The 14,719-nt window shown below is 54.7% G+C and overlaps 2 protein-coding genes across 10 annotated transcripts in view; both read right to left on the bottom strand.

The window, feature by feature from the left end:
* MRPS15 (mitochondrial ribosomal protein S15) overlaps positions 1-4,518 on the bottom strand; it is a 6,463-nt gene extending 1,945 nt beyond the window's left edge. The window contains exons 1-5 of one of the 3 annotated variants that reach the window (XM_014460420.2): positions 4,240-4,518; positions 3,867-3,908; positions 2,731-2,806; positions 1,612-1,660; positions 1,045-1,129 (exon numbers count right to left, since the gene is read on the bottom strand). In XM_014460420.2, the coding sequence (XP_014315906.1) occupies positions 1,045-1,129; positions 1,612-1,660; positions 2,731-2,806; positions 3,867-3,908; positions 4,240-4,420 (433 nt within the window). In that variant the 5' untranslated portion in view covers positions 4,421-4,518. The remainder of the gene's footprint in view (positions 1-1,044; positions 1,130-1,611; positions 1,661-2,730; positions 2,807-3,866; positions 3,909-4,239) is intronic. The other 2 variants (XM_023758497.1, XM_006094141.3) reach the window with 2 other exon arrangements.
* Positions 4,519-6,970: 2,452 nt separating this feature from the next.
* The window catches only part of CSF3R (colony stimulating factor 3 receptor), a 13,870-nt gene continuing 6,121 nt past the window's right edge, over positions 6,971-14,719 (bottom strand). For 5 of the 7 annotated variants that reach the window (XM_023758543.1, XM_023758544.1, XM_023758542.1 and 2 more), the window contains 13 exons: positions 13,886-14,009; positions 13,553-13,740; positions 12,592-12,761; positions 12,322-12,475; positions 12,144-12,223; positions 11,492-11,705; positions 10,252-10,440; positions 9,788-9,889; positions 9,025-9,171; positions 8,788-8,928; positions 8,485-8,578; positions 8,165-8,246; positions 7,259-7,738 (listed from right to left, as the gene is read on the bottom strand). In XM_023758543.1, coding sequence (XP_023614311.1) covers positions 7,259-7,738; positions 8,165-8,246; positions 8,485-8,578; positions 8,788-8,928; positions 9,025-9,171; positions 9,788-9,889; positions 10,252-10,440; positions 11,492-11,705; positions 12,144-12,223; positions 12,322-12,475; positions 12,592-12,761; positions 13,553-13,740; positions 13,886-14,009 — 2,165 coding nt within the window. Of the gene's footprint in view, positions 7,739-8,164; positions 8,247-8,484; positions 8,579-8,787; positions 8,929-9,024; positions 9,172-9,787; positions 9,890-10,251; positions 10,441-11,491; positions 11,706-12,143; positions 12,224-12,321; positions 12,476-12,591; positions 12,762-13,552; positions 13,741-13,885; positions 14,010-14,719 lie in introns of all 7 variants that reach the window. The other 2 variants (XM_014460418.2, XM_006094140.3) reach the window with 2 other exon arrangements.

The following is a 14,719-nucleotide window of genomic DNA, read 5'->3' as shown; positions in this document are numbered from 1 at the left end:
TTTTTTTTTGTACAAGCTCTCTGTAATCCCAAGATCTTCAAAAGATTTGGGGAAGCTCCTTAATCTTCTAAGCCTAAGGGAAGCTCCTTAATCTTCTATCCCCAAACCATAGCAAATAGCATTTTTACAGTAAAACTTTAGAGCATTCCTATTAAATGCTATCATGGCTAATGATTCGACACTGCACTGGAGGTCCTAGCCAATGCAGTAAGATGAAATTCCCGAACTGCCAAGGGTCTGCTCCGAGCTGCCAAGGGTATGCTCCTTGCCTCTCCCCTTCCAGCTACCACCCTTATCTCTGTTTTTAACAAATGAGTTTTCAGAATTATCAACTCCCACTCATCTCCTAAAGCCCCAGAATATCCTTCCTCAGGTATCCTCTTGTTTGATTCCTGCAAAGGTGGCCCTAAGGAGAGGTTGTAAGTATGGTAGGCCCTTTCTGTACACACATTGAGTTCTGGGAGCCCTCAGACAGGGCAGTGGGAACCTTGGCTCTGGCCACACGGTCCCTTCACACCACCTTAGCTGCAAAGTGGAGAGAGAGAGAGAGAGAGAGAGAGAGAGAGAGAGAGAGAGAGAGAGAAAGAAAGAAACAGAAACTTGGGTTCCTGAGGAATCCTGCCTGAGCTCACATAGAGCTATGAAGCAGGATCTGGGCAGTGACTACAACAGTGGTTCCCAAACTTATTTGGCCTACCGCCCCCTTTCCAGAAAAAATATTACTCAGCCCCTGGAAATTAATTTTTTTAAAATTTTAATAGCAGTTGCTCATCGCCCCCAAATGCACCTGTGGCCATCACCGCCCACCCCCCCCCCCATTGCTGCAGCGCCCACCAGGGGGCGGTAGCGCCCACTTTGGAAATCACTGGACTACAACATCATACAGCTCAGGATACACAGTCCAGTTTCATTATCCATGGTTCTTTCTGTCTCTCCTTTAATAAGCCACATCTAATCCCTATGTACTTGCAGATGAGGGCCCTGGATCAAGTACCAGCTAGCAGCCCCCCTTAACCCACACTCCCCAAGGGCCCCCTAACCAACTTCGAGCCTCCAGGGATCTGGTGTCCTCAGGGTTTGCCACAACCTTGTTCATCAATTGTTCTTTCTTGATTTTTAGCTTCTCCTTCTGTTGAAGATAGAGAGAGTCTATGAAGTCTGCTACCCCATCATAAGAACTGGTCCTCACACCCCCAAGGCCATGGGCTTCAGTCATAGCAACGAGGCCATAAAGCTCAGGGCCTGACTTCACTCTGCTACCAGGGCCTGGCCTCTGCCAACCACTTGGCTATTCACATCTAGGTGAGCCCAAGGCCAAGGCTACTGACAGGAGAAATGGCTAGTTGGATGAATGTCCCTAAAGCTTGCTCATTCATTCAGACATCAGATCTTTATTGAGCACCTACTGTTTGTCAGGTGCTAGGGGTATAATGGGGAACAAGACTGTCACTGCCCTTGAGGCGCTCAGTCTCGAGGTATTAACAAGCAGACACAGTGACACTGGTGTAAGTGCTGCTATTGAAAAGCATGGGATGGGAGGTGTTACCAGGATAGGAGGGAGTCCCAGAGGAGAGGGCTGAGGGAGGCCAAGGTTTGGCACAGGCCACTCACCTGATTCCCCATTTCCAAAGACAAGAGTCTTTTCACGATATCATCAACCCTGTGGAAAAGTCATAGCAATGAGAGAGAGACGTTAGGGTAGAGGAGAAAAGGGAAGCAATGCTGTTTTCATTTTAGTTGGCAAAGCAAGGATGATTAAAAACTTCTTTTACAACAAATGAGTCTCTCTGGAAGTCGGGAGCCATCTCCCACAGATTAGAAGTCAACCCGCATCTGACCTGCTGGGCTGAGAACATGGAACGATGTAATAACTACAGAAAATTGAGGCTGTCAGCTCGAGTGTTCCAGGATCGTCATAGGGAGGGTAAAGGAGGATTTCCATTATAGCTAGAATATGGTTCAATCTGTTTTGAGACACTTCAATTCTATAATCATTGTTTCTTTCTCAAGTCACACTGCACAGTGGGAGGGGCAAGAGGGACTGCCCAGCTACCACCGTACAACAGGGGCCGAGCAGAAGGACCCTGGCCTTGGTGTTGTTTGGCCGGGGATTCAAACCCTAGCTCTGTCCCATTGGAGCTGTATGACATTGGGCAGCTTGAGAATCTATAACATGAGGATAGTATGTCTTACCTTACAGAGATTTTTGAGAGGATCAAGACATGAGAGATTTCTAAAAAAACCTGAGGCATGTTACCTCCTTGGTACCTCCACTCCTCTAGCCCAGTGGTCGGCAAACTGCGGCTTGCGAGCCACATGCGGCTCTTTGGCCCCTTCGAGTGAGGCTCTTCCACAAAATACCACGTGCGGGCACGAATGTACAGTGTGATTGAAACTTCGTGGCCCATGCGCAGAAGTCGGTATTTTGTGGAAGAGCCACACTCAAGGGGCCAAAGAGCCGCATGTGGCTTGCGAGCCGCAATCTGCCGACCACTGGTATAGGGTCTTCACCCAGAGCACAAAAATAGTAATCAGTTAAGCCCCATAAGCTCCACCTGTCCCGGCTGCCTACTCACCCTCACCATGCTTGGGCTGCTACAGTTCTCGGCCCCATTCTATAAACAAGCTTCAGCTAGATCAGGCTGGGCCTCGAAGCCACTGTCTTCCCCCTCTCCTCGCCAATCCTCCCAGGGCCCCCTGCTTCACCAAAGAGATTTTTTCCCTGCTTACTTCTCAATTCCAGGGACGTCCTGGTAATCTTTGAGGAGCGTGGAAGGGGGCGGGTCATCTTCTTGGCTGGGACGGACTGTCAAGTGGAGGGATGGAAAACACCCAGAGTTAACTCTCACTGCCCATCCTCCCAGACGTCACTCTTCTCACCAGCTCTATCAGAGACACCCAGGGTCTCCAGCAAGGTGTGGACATCTGTGGGCTCGGTTTCTCCTCTGCAAACGCCCTGGGCACCTGCCCGGATATTTCACGCTGGGAGTAGATGGCCTTTCCCAAGACCCTGTATTGTCACTTCTCACACCTGTCTGGCTCTACAGTTATCACATCCCCAACAGGATGTGGACTGAATGTAACTTCCTTTGAATCCCCCCTCCCTCCTGCCCCCAGTCTGATCCATAGCCCAGCCCGGAACAGGCACTCAACAAAACAACTGCCCGCTCACTGCGTGAATGAAGTAAGGGGGTTGAGGAGGGAACCCTAGCTTTAGGACACTTGTAAGCACCAAATACAGGAAACCCTCAGCCCTGGTGTGTGCATCCCTGTCTTCGCTTGGAGGTGAGGGAGAGGGACAGGTATGGGGGAGAGCAACCTATCCCCTCCGGTCAGACCCTACTCTGCCGCTATGCAAAGAATAGCAATAAATACAAATACATACTACCGTTTATCGCACACAGTACTAAGGATGCTTTTCATGTGTCATCATCGAGTCCCAACAACGATCCGCTCAAATAGATACCCCCACTCATTTTAGAACGAGACTGGGCGAGGAAGTGATTGCCCAATATCACTAACTCTTCACCGACGTGCAGACTGCCTCGGAGGGGAAACCCCCCTGCCCCTCAGAAGGGCAAGGGCTGGCTGTCTCCTAGGTAGGCCTGGGGAGGCCCCCCTGCCTGGCTCCCTCCCACTCTCACCCCGGCGGAAGGTTCCTGCTCCCGCGCCCCGGCTCCCCCCGCCCCGCACGCGGGCTTCAGGCCGAAGCTTTGCGACAAGGTGGACGCGGCTGTTGTAGGACCTCGGGCCCACCCCCACCTCGTGGCTACCTAGCCGCCTCCGGCCTCTCCGCCACCCCAAGCCTTCGGGGCACACTCTCTTCCGCCCCAAGTTCCGCCCGCGTCCCGTCCGAGAGCTCCTACCTGGTCTCTGGATGGCATAGCCGCGGGCGGCCGGGAGGAGACCTGTGCAGAAAAGAGAGGCTGAGGCCATCGCCTTAATAGTCCAGCCTCGATTCCTTCCTACGGCCCTTCCTCCAAGGTGCCTGCCCCCTGCGCCTACACGCCGTCCATGGCTCCTGCACCCCTGCGCCTACACGCTGTCCCATGGCTCCTGCACCCCTGCGCCTACACGCTGTCCCATGGCTCCTGCACCCCTGCGCCTACACGCTGTCCCATGGCTCCTGCACCCCTGCGCCTACACGCTGTCCCATGGCTCCTGCACCCCGCTGCCTGTGCCTCCCCTCCTCGTCTCTCTCCTTCCCCACCCTCCACCCTTCCTCTCTCCCCTACCCGCCTCCACCTCCGCCGAACCCTTCCCCTACTCCTGCAGTCCCGTTTCTCAGCTCCTCACCGCGGGGAGGGGAGGGGAGGACCCGGGGGTCGGAAGGAAGCCGGGCGCACGCTCCCCCCGGCAGCCCGAGGACAGGGGCCTGGGTCCGGACGGCACTCAGCACCCTCCGCGCCGCCCTCAGCATGGCGGCCTCTGACCCCAGCGGGCGGCGGCGCCGTGGCCTTCGCGGTGCGCAGCGGGTTACATGGGCGCCGCCATGCTGGCTCAGGCTCGACCAATCGAGTGCCGCCGCGAGACCGGAGCAGAGGAGGACCGAGCGGCTGATCGCAGGGGCGGGGCTCGGCGATGACGCGGGCCGGCGCGAGCGGGGAGGTGGGGTTAGTGGTCGCTCGAGGTGGGGGACTTGGTGGTTGCCCGGCCGCGTTAGTGGGGTGCGGTGCCCTCTACACTCTAAGATGCCCCTTTTTCTCGGGCGCGCACCCCGCCCTGAATCCCACTCTGCGTTTCTCATCTCGGCCCCGATTATTTGGGGGGCTTCCGTGGGGTCTGTTGTAGCCTTCTTTCCCGAACCTAATATTCACTCCTTCCAACCCCCGCCACCTCCCCACGCCTCCCCTCCAGTCCAGGATGAGGCCCTGGGTTTCAGCCTCCTCTCCTGGTGGGTAAGGTCGCTGACTTTGGAGTCAGACAGCTCTGGGCTGGAATCCTACCTCAGCCCTTCACTCACCACGTGATTCTGTGGACAAGCCACCCAGCCTTTCTGGGCCAGGTGTACTCAACCATCAGAGGAGGATGGCAGTAACAGTGTCTATCCTTTAGGTTGCTAGAGGATTAATTGAGGCAGTTGTGTGCGAAGCACCTGTTATATAGTGAACATTCAATAAGTAGTAGCTGTGATAATATTTGTGAAATGTAAGGACAAATCCAAGTTAAAAGTAGGGAAAATAAAACTTAATTCTCCCTGTGGCAAAAAGAGAAAAGAATACTTGTTAATTGTAAATTCTTTCTTCCCTTTTGAAATGTGTGTACATTTTTTTAAAAGCTAAGTAAGCCTCTTGCCAGTTTTACAACCCAGGAATGCCTTTCTCTAGGACAGTGGTTCTCAACATTCTGGCCCTTTAAATACAGTTCCTCATGTTGTGACCCAACCATAAAATTATTTTCGTTGCTACTTCATAACTGTAATGTTGCTACTGTTATGAGTCATAATGTTAATATCTGATATGCAGGATGGTCTTAGGCGACCCCTGTGAAAGGGTCGTTCGACCGCCAAAGGGGTCGCGACCCACAGGTTGAGAACCGCTGGCCTAGGACCTTGGAGCCATCTCTTTGAAATGCAGTCATTAAGGAAGATCGTGCTCCTATCTCCCTCCCAGTTTCTGTGGGAGGCAGGCTAGGAGCCTAACTTCAGCTGGTGCCTAGCTCCAAGTTGCAAACCTATGTCCTCTTATAAAGATACTAGAGGCCCGGTGCACAAGATTCGTACACTTGGGGGGTGGTTGGTCCCTCAGCCTGGCCTGTGCCCTTTCGCAGTCAGGGACCCCTTGGGGGATGTCCACCTGCCAGCTTAGGCCCGATCCCCAGCACTCAGACATTCCTCTCGCAATCCAGTGCTCTCACAGTTTGGGACCCCTCGCTCCTTACCGCCTGCCTGCAGCGGAGGCAGGAGAGGCTCCCACCACCGCCTCTGTGCTCACCAGTGGTGAGCTTGGCTTCTCACTGAGCAGCACTCCCCCTGTGGGAGCGCACTGACCACCAGGGGGCAGCTCCTGCGTTGAGTCTCTGCCCCCTGGTGGTCAGTATGCATCATAGCGACCGGTCGTTCCATCATTCGGTAGGTTTGCATGTTACGCTTTTATTATATAGGATGAGAAATTTATTTTTCTTTTGGATAAATGCAGTTAGCAAATACAGGTGACTACCCCATTTATCAGGTGACTTTAGAATGACCCCTGTGTGACAAATGATGTTGTCAGGTCCTCTTAAGAACTAGTTATTTTTCTTGAGAAAATATATGTATTAAGTCAGATCCACTTGGCTATATAAAAGAGTACAATTTCTTTTTAAATGTATTTTTTTATTGATTTCAGAGAGGAACGGAGAGGGAGAGAAAGATAGAAACATCAATGATGAGAGAGAGTCATTGCCTGCCCCACACTGGGAATGTGCCCTGACTGGGAATCAACCGTGACCTCTTGGTTCATAGGTCAACGCTCACACACTGAGCAACACCAGCCGGGCAAGAGTATGATTTCTTCCTGTCTTTGCAAGCCCTTTAGCTAATTGCCTGTGGTGCACATCACATTCTGGTTTAATGCTCATTCAGTAATAAAACTGGTTTCTTCATTTTCTGCCTTTGTAGAGAAGTTTTTCTCAGTTGGTGGGAGATTTTGTTTTGAATTATATTTCCCCAACAGAAGTTACTTTTTTCTGAGGTCTGTATCCCTATGTTGCGCTCTGTGACTCCCTCCAGGTAACCCTGGCCACTGTGTCCTAGTGGTCAGTTTTCGACTCTCCACTAAAATGGAGCTCTCTGAGAATGGACTACTAAGCCAAGGCATTTTTGAGTCCCTGCTGCCAGTAGGGTTCTGGTTGAATGAATGAAGGAAAAAATCAACCAACCAACAATTCTGAGAGGTACAGACCCCCGCCCCCAACTGCCAGGGCCCTGAAAAGGAAAAGAACAGAGACTCAGGCACACAGAAGAGTTTCTTAAAATAAAACCAAGTCAAACGGAACCATGGACCAGTTTAAGAGACGGAAATGACAGGAAATAAGCACAGAAGGCACTGTAGTGGACAGGCTGGGGGAAGCCGTTCCTGACCTTTGCGGTGGGAGGCCCAGCCCATGGGTACTGGGCACATGGGGAGGGGTGCTGGGCCTCAGACAGCGGGAAGCCGGGAGCCTTCCTGCCTTTCCTGGGGAGGGTGGTTTTTTAGTGACGGGCCTTCTGACCCTCGCCTCCTCTCTGATGGCCCCAGCCTTTCAAGAGGCAGACCCAGCGGGGGCATCCCAGGAAGCCCTAGAAGCCCCCCAGCCCTTCTACCCCATGGACCTGGAGCCCCTGCAGGAGGGGGAAGTCAAGCAGTGGCCCAAAGACGCAGTCATCCTCCTGGTTGGGGACTAGAGGCTCTGGGGTCCTTTGTGGGCTGGTCTGGAACCAGAGGTTCTCATAGGACTTGGGGCTCGGGGTGAGGTCCCCCAAGAGGGGCTGAGTGGAGTCGCAGCGGATGTAGTCCGCTGGTCCTGAGCGGGAGGGGCTGCCCATCACTTGCCCATAAAGGACCTGGTCAGTGTTGCCTGACTGGGTCTGGGGCTGGATAGTAGATGCCCTTGGGTCCCCCTGGAGCACATAGGCCTGGACCAGGGCGGGAAGGCCACAGGTTCCTGAGCTCTCATGGGACTCCCAGGGCCCAGGCTTCTTCTCTTCCTCCTCCAGCACCGTGATCTTGGTGATGGGTGGCATGCTGGTGTCCCAAAGGCTGGGCAGCTGGAAGATCTCCTGGACACAGGACATGGGGTGAGGGCACGATTCATTTCAGATGTCTGCCCCAGCCGCTGTCCCTGCCTGAGCTGGGTCAGTGTGGGGACCTTTCTGCGGCTGTCTGTTGAAACTCAAAGATTTGCACCTGTGAAGCTCCTCATATGTTCGTGTTATGTGCTATGTGCTGTTCAGACTCATCTTGGTGAATCTCTCCAACAGTTCTGTGTGGGATTAGTCTCATTTCACAGGGGGATGTCTGAGGTTTTGAAATGGGTAGAGCTGGGATAAACTGGGTAAACTCAGGTCTGCTTTACTCCAAAGGGAGTGCATCTTGCTAGGAAGTGAAGGGAAGGCCTGAGCACTCATCCTCAGAGGGGCAGCTCTTCACTTTGAACCTGGGCCCACACCCCCAGTCCCGTTTCCCTCCTCCTCCAGGGTTCTCACCTCCGCAGGGATGCTAGGCACCCAGGAGCCCAGGCTGCTGTGGGCTGGGTCTGGGACACTTGGCCAGAGGGAATTCTTCCTGCTGGAGAAGGGGGGGCAGGTAAAGGTAGGGCCAGGCATGCCCTCCCATCTTTCCAGCCTGTCTCCCCCCTTCCCCCCCCAGCCCCCTCTCCCCCCGCAGCTGAAGGCATGGCTGCTTAGTGCAGAGAGAAGGTGGAGGGCCTGACTCCCAGACACGGGCCCTGAGGCCTGAGAAGGCTGGGGTGGGCCTGCAGTTCCTTGTGGGGAGGGGTATCTGGGTGTCAGATCTCTGGATTCACCTGGGTCTGCAGCAGAACCGGGTAGCCACACAGAGGCAGATGAGCGAGAGCAGGAGGCCGAACAGGCCCAGGAAGATGTGCAGCTCGAACTCCCCTGGGGTGAGGGGAAAGCCAGGAGAGATTAGAGTGCATGCGAGTAAGGCTGGTCCTCCTCTCTCTGACTAGGATCCAAGGGCAGGGCTAGGTCTCCTCCCTCGGACCTGGAGGAGATCCAGGCCAGCCTTGTCTACTCTAAAAATGGAGATCTTTTGTCTGAGGCACCTTCCCAACAGCCTTGTCTGGCCAGCCCCTTCCTCCTCTTACCTGGGGCTAAGGTCATCAGGGTGAGGCTTGTACTGTTGGTGGCCCCCACCTGGCTGGCAGCCATGAGGTGGACGTGGTACAAGCTGGCAGGCTCCAGGCCGGGGAGGACAAACTCATGGGAGGAAGCATTAAGGATGGTGGCTGGGAATAGAGCAGAATGGTCAGTTGGGCCCCGAAGCCGAGGCTCCCTCCAAGGCTGCCCCCTCCCGGGCATTCTGGGGCTGAGGATAGACTCACAGAAGGACTGGCCCTGAGCATTGGTCCAGAAGATGGTGTAGTGGGTAAGAGGGCTCCTCCCCAGCTCGGGGGTTGGGGGCACCCACTCCAGCTGGGCCCAGGTCTTGCCAATGTGCTTCAGATGCAGCTCCGGGGTGTAGGAGGGGGCTGCCGGAAGAGAGAGGTGCAGGTTGACAGGGGCAGGGTGGAGAGCCCGGCTGGACTTCTCGTGGCTCCTCAGACCCAAGAACTGGGACACACTGAGAGGTGGGTGACATCAGAGTCCGAGGGGATGCCCATCCCAGCTTCACTGTCTCAGGAGCTTGGACCGAATCCCATCTACTTCTAATAAGTGGCCCAGTCAGGATCTGCACCTGGTTCTCTCTGACTCCAAAGCCTCACTCCCCGATTCCTCCCAGGCCTGAATTTGGCCTACTCACTATTCCATTTCTGCCCCTCACTCTCTGAATCTATGCCAGGCCCTCTCTCTAGTTCTATCACACGTGACACCTTATTTCTGTCAGGACAATGGACTGAGTTTTGCCAGACTTGCTCCCTGCATTCCGCCAAACCCACTGCCTAATTTCTATCACCCCACCACCTGACTTCTTTGTAGCCACAGGGGACCAGTGTAAGCCAGGGGTGATCTTAGGACTGGGGGGGACCCCTCCTTGGGCCAGAGGTTGGGGAAGAAGGAAATGCTTCCTCCTAGTGCTGGTGGGTGGGGCCTAGGCAGGCCTTGAGATCGAGGAGATTCTGAGGAGGGGCCTGGTGGCTGACGAACCCGTCTCTTGGGAGTAGGCATAGATGCGCTGGGAGGGTCCCACGGTGTCTTGGTACAGGGTGGTCACAGTGATCTCGTAGAGCTGGAAGGGCCTGATGTTCTCTGTGGAGAGAAAATGGGGAGGCACCCTGGTTAGGGACAACCTCTGCCGATGATCAGGAGCTCACCTCAGACCTCTAGTCGGGGCTAACCTGGGCCTAGCCTCTTCTTCAGATCATTCGGTCGGGGTAAGGGGAAACAAGTGGAAGAGAGAGAGCTGGAAAGGTGGCAGAGTCAGAGCTGTAGCAAGAGAGGATCCAGTTAGACTGTAAGAGGAACTTCCTGATTCTGCGGATATGAGGTGAGACCAGTGAAGGATCAAGAAAGACTTGGGAATCTCTTTGTCCAGGGTGGTTCAGGTTGCCCCTGGCCCACTGCCTCCCCGTCTCCCATGCCCACTTGCCAGCCTCCCAGGCCTGCCTCACCTTGTAGCAGGGTCCCTGCAATGCTTCCATTATGCTCCATTTTCCAAGTCATATGGCTGCCACTGGGGCTGGGGGGCCCCGGGCCCCATTCAATCACATAGCCCCGAGGCCGAGGGCTGGGGGGTTCCCAGCCCACCCAGAGGCTGTGAGGGTCTCGGGCCATGGTATGGAGTCTGCCCAGCGGTGGGCCTGGAGACAGAGTAGGAGAAGATGGGATGAAGGTGAAAAGAATGCAGGCAGTGATGGCGAACCTATGACACGCGAACTCATTTTTTTGGTTGATTTTTCTTTGTTAAATGGCATTTAAATATATAAAATAAATATAAAAAATATAAGTCTTTGTTTTACTATGGTTGCAAATATCAAACAATTTCTATATGTGACACGGCACCAGAGTTAAGTTAGGGTTTTTCAAAATGCTGACACGCTGAGCTCAAAAGGTTCGCCATCACTGCCTTAGAGCCAGAAGCCTGGGTCCACATCCTGGCTTTGCTCCTTACAAGTCAATATCTGAGCCTCAGTTTCCTCATCTGTGAGATGGAAATGATGATAAAAGTTCTTCCCTTATAGAGTCTACAAAAGCTAACACTGTGGAGTTCTTGGTATGTGCCAGGTGGAGTCCTTGGTGTCTGCTAACAGTCCCATGACAGGGGCACTCCTACTGCCCCCATTTTATCAATGAGAAAACAGACACAGAGAGGTTGAGTAACACCTGAGGTATGTAGCCAGACAGTGGGAATATTAGCTATTGTTATTGTTAGTCACACCTTGTGAGGACCCATGTTCAGAGGAACCTGGGGGTGGTGGTGGCTGGTCCCTGGAGAATGACCAATCAATTCAGGGACCGGGTTCCAGTTGGAAAAATATAGAGCTTTCTCTACCATCTTCCTTGGCAGAATGGACTGTGTGTATGTGTGTGTGTGTGTGTGTGTGTGTGTGTGTGTGTGTAGGCACCACCATAGCTTAACCTGGTTCTGGCTCATGATAATAATAGCTAACACATACTGAACAGTTACTATGTGCCAGGCACATGTCTTAACTCGTAATCTCCACAACAACCCTTTGAGGTAGATGCTGTATCACCCCCAGTTGCTAGATGAGTAAACAGAGGCCAGGGAGGTTAAGTAACTTGCCCAGGCCACACTGTTAGCAAGTGACAGGACTAGGTTTGAACCCAGGCAGTCGAGCCTTCAAATGTACATGCTTACCCACCATGCTCTACTAGCTGCCAGCCCTTTACCTGTGCTCTCCAAGAAGACCACGGGGGTGGGGCGGGAGGTCCCGGCGGTGTTGTAGGCCACAAGGACCACCTCCCGGACTTCCGAAGGCAAGTGGAAGGTGCAGTTTAGCTCGGTGGTGTTGCAGAGGGGTGGGACTGCTCCAGCCTGGCCCGAGGGTCTCCAGGAGACCAGGTACCCTTGGATCTGCCCGCTGTCTTCCTCCACGGGCATTGGCTGTGGTGGGCAGAGGAGGAAAAAGATAGGGGGATGAACATCTCATCTTGAGTGGGGGAGAGCTTCTTGATGGGGTGGATGGACCGCAGGAGCGGAGCCCCCCCAGGAAGGCCAGCCTTCCTCCCTTCCTCCCTGCTTCCCTCTGTTGCCCTGTGCCAGGTCCTAGGAAGGAGAGAAGGAAGGAGCAAGTTGGTGTGTGCGGCAGGCACTTAACTATCCCCTGAGCCAACCCTTTGCTGTCCGTGAGTCCTGCCTTATAATGTGCCAGGTAGACCCTTCGGTGTCTGCTAACAGAGACTTCTTCAGAAGTCTCCAAGGCACATGCAAAGTGTATGCAAATCACACACAAATGCATCCAAGCCACCCAGAGCTGGTGGAGTCCTAAGCCCCAGCTCACAGGGGTCTGTGTGGGTTGAAGGTGGCTTCAGAGGTGGTCACCTTCCAGAATAGCTGCATGTCCACTGTCCTGCGGTCCAGCTGCCTCTGCCGCCACCACGTGTCCAGTCTGACATTGGGGGCTGTGGATGGAGTGAGAGGAGGGGGTGCTGGTCAGGGAGGGCTTTCGAGGTGGGACTGGGTCCTGACGGCCGATCCCAGCTCCTCACCACCCGCTTACCCTGTTGCGCGCTGGTCAGCTCCAGGCTGGGGCTCCAGTCACTCCAGTGGCCAGGCAGGGGCCAGCGGGTGCAGCGCATCTGCAGGGAGTAGGCTGTGGATGGGAGGAGCCCGCAGAGCTCATGCTGAAGGGTCTTGGAGGGCAGGGGGCCCACCTGGGGGAGGAAGGCGTGGCTCTAAGCCTGGATTCCTGTGCCCTTCAGGGCCAGCTCAACGTACCCTCCCCTCAGCCACCCCCACCCCAGGCTCTTGAGGTTGCCCTCCACCTCACCAGGGTCCAGTTGGCTCCTCCAGGCTGTGGCTGGTGGCGCAGCTCACACTTCTGGTCTATGTACTGGGTTGACTTCCATGACTCCCAATGCAACTGTAGGCAGCCTGGCTGGGGTGGGGCCACCTCAGGGCTGGGGTCCAGGGCCCACAGGGTGGGGGGCTCCAGTTTTACTGCAGGGAGAGGGGTTGTCAGATCCTTTCCCTCCCCCATCTGTTAGGCCCTGCCTTAGCTCCCTCTTCTCCCTGTGGTTCCATTTTTCTCCCTGGGTCTCCATCCGTGGGGTCTTGTGTCTTTCTTTCTTGCTCTTTCTCTTCATCTCTGTGTTATCACGTTTCTGCGGGTCTGTCTCTGTGTATGTGTCTGTTTCTCTCTGGGTCTGTTTCATACTCTCACCCCAGGGTGCACTGGTTGTTCCCTGGAACCCTGTCCCTCCACAGACCCAGTGTCTTGCTCCTTCATTTCCTTCAAGGACCGTTTCAAATGTCTCCTTCTCTGTGAGGCCTCCCTGACCACCTTACTGAAATAGCAGCTGCTCCCCACCCCCAGCCCTCACACCCTTCCCCGCTTCAACGTCCCCATCGCACTGATCACCAGCTGACAGCCTATTTTATTTATTTTGCCCACTAGAAGGTAATGTTCCAGGGCAGGGTTTTTGCTCTTTTGTTCACTGCTGCATCCCTAGCACCTAGAACGGTGCCTAGCACCCAGTGGGCATATCAAGAAACCTGCCCAAGGAATGAATGTGTCTCCTTGTGTCTGTGTTTCTTCCACGTCCCTGTGTCTCCATAGCTCTGTCTCCAACTGCATCCCCCTTGGCCTCCGTCTCTCTTCTCTTCCTCCATCCCTAGGTCTTCCAGTGTCTGTCTGTCTGTCTCTGGGTCTGTGTTTCCCTCTCTGTGTCTCTCTGGGTCTACCCTTTGTGGGAGCCTCTTCCCTCCCCCGTACCCAGGGCATCACCCACCAACGTCCATGGGATCCAGGCACAGCTGCGGGGACACGCTGGTCCCCAGCACGTTCTCTGCCTGCACCCAGAGGCCCATACTCTGGTAGAGCCGCAGGTGTTTGCGTGGGATGGAGCAGCGGCTCTGCCCGTCCTCAGGCACGCAGTCGGGGATGGCTTCCTCCTGGTCCTGGCAGTTGCCCCGGCTCCTGCCAATAGGCCAGGCTTGGGTGTCAAGCAGAGGAAGAAAGCAAGGCTCCCTTCTCCCTCCCATCTCTGTCTCTGTCTCCCTCATCCCCACAGTCCTACCTATGCCCCACCCCAGGATGGCGCTGGAATAGAGACCCTACTCACTTGAAGCTTTTTAGGGTGAAGTTGGTAGACAGGTGGGTGTCAGGTCCTGGCTCCCACTGGCAGATGAGGCTCTCGATGGTGAGGTTCATGAGGCAGGACAGGTTGTGGGGTGTGGCGGGAGGGTCTGTGCACAGGATGGGGAGAGTGAGGGCTTTGGGTAGGACACTCAGAAAGCTCCCACTGGGACCATCCGGCTTGCTCCCTGCTCTGGGTCATTCCCTCTGGGGCCACTTTGTTTATTCGCCTGTCTCCGTGCAGCCCGGGGGACACCGAGTTGCAGGCACGCACAGGGACAGGCTTCACAGAGCCTCAAACCCCCTCAACTCCACCCCCTTTAACAGTGACAGGTAGTGTCTGGGTTTCACTCTGGTTCTGCCACTCATTAGCTGTGTGATTTTGAAGTCACGTAAGGGCTCTGTTTCCTCATCTGTAAAATGGGGGTAATGGTAATGTAGCTGTCCCCTAGGTCCGTGGTCAGCAAACCATGGCTCGCAAGCCACATGCGGCTCTTTGGCCCCTTGAGTGGCTCTTCCACAGAATACTACATGCAGGCGCGCACGTACAGTGCGATTGAAACTTCGTGGCCTATGTGCAGAAGTCGGTATTTTGTGGAAGAGCCGGTATTTTGTGGAAGAGCCACACTCAAGGGGCCAAAGAGCCGCATGTGGCTCGCTAGCTGCGGTTTGCCGAGCCACAGTTTGCCGACCACTGCTATTGTGAAGGCGGAACGACTTTCTATGTAAAGTGCTCAGAGCACTATTGTTGATTCTTACACAAGAACCTTGGTCTGGCCGAAACGCGGTTTGGCTCAGTGGATAGAGCGTCGGCCTGCGG

This window comes from Myotis lucifugus, unplaced genomic scaffold (genome assembly GCF_000147115.1).
Source record: "Myotis lucifugus unplaced genomic scaffold, Myoluc2.0 scaffold_131, whole genome shotgun sequence".
Taxonomy (NCBI): Eukaryota; Metazoa; Chordata; class Mammalia; order Chiroptera; family Vespertilionidae; genus Myotis; species Myotis lucifugus.
The sequence above is the reverse complement of the archived record's forward strand: the minus strand, read 5'-3'. Positions and strand labels throughout refer to the sequence as shown.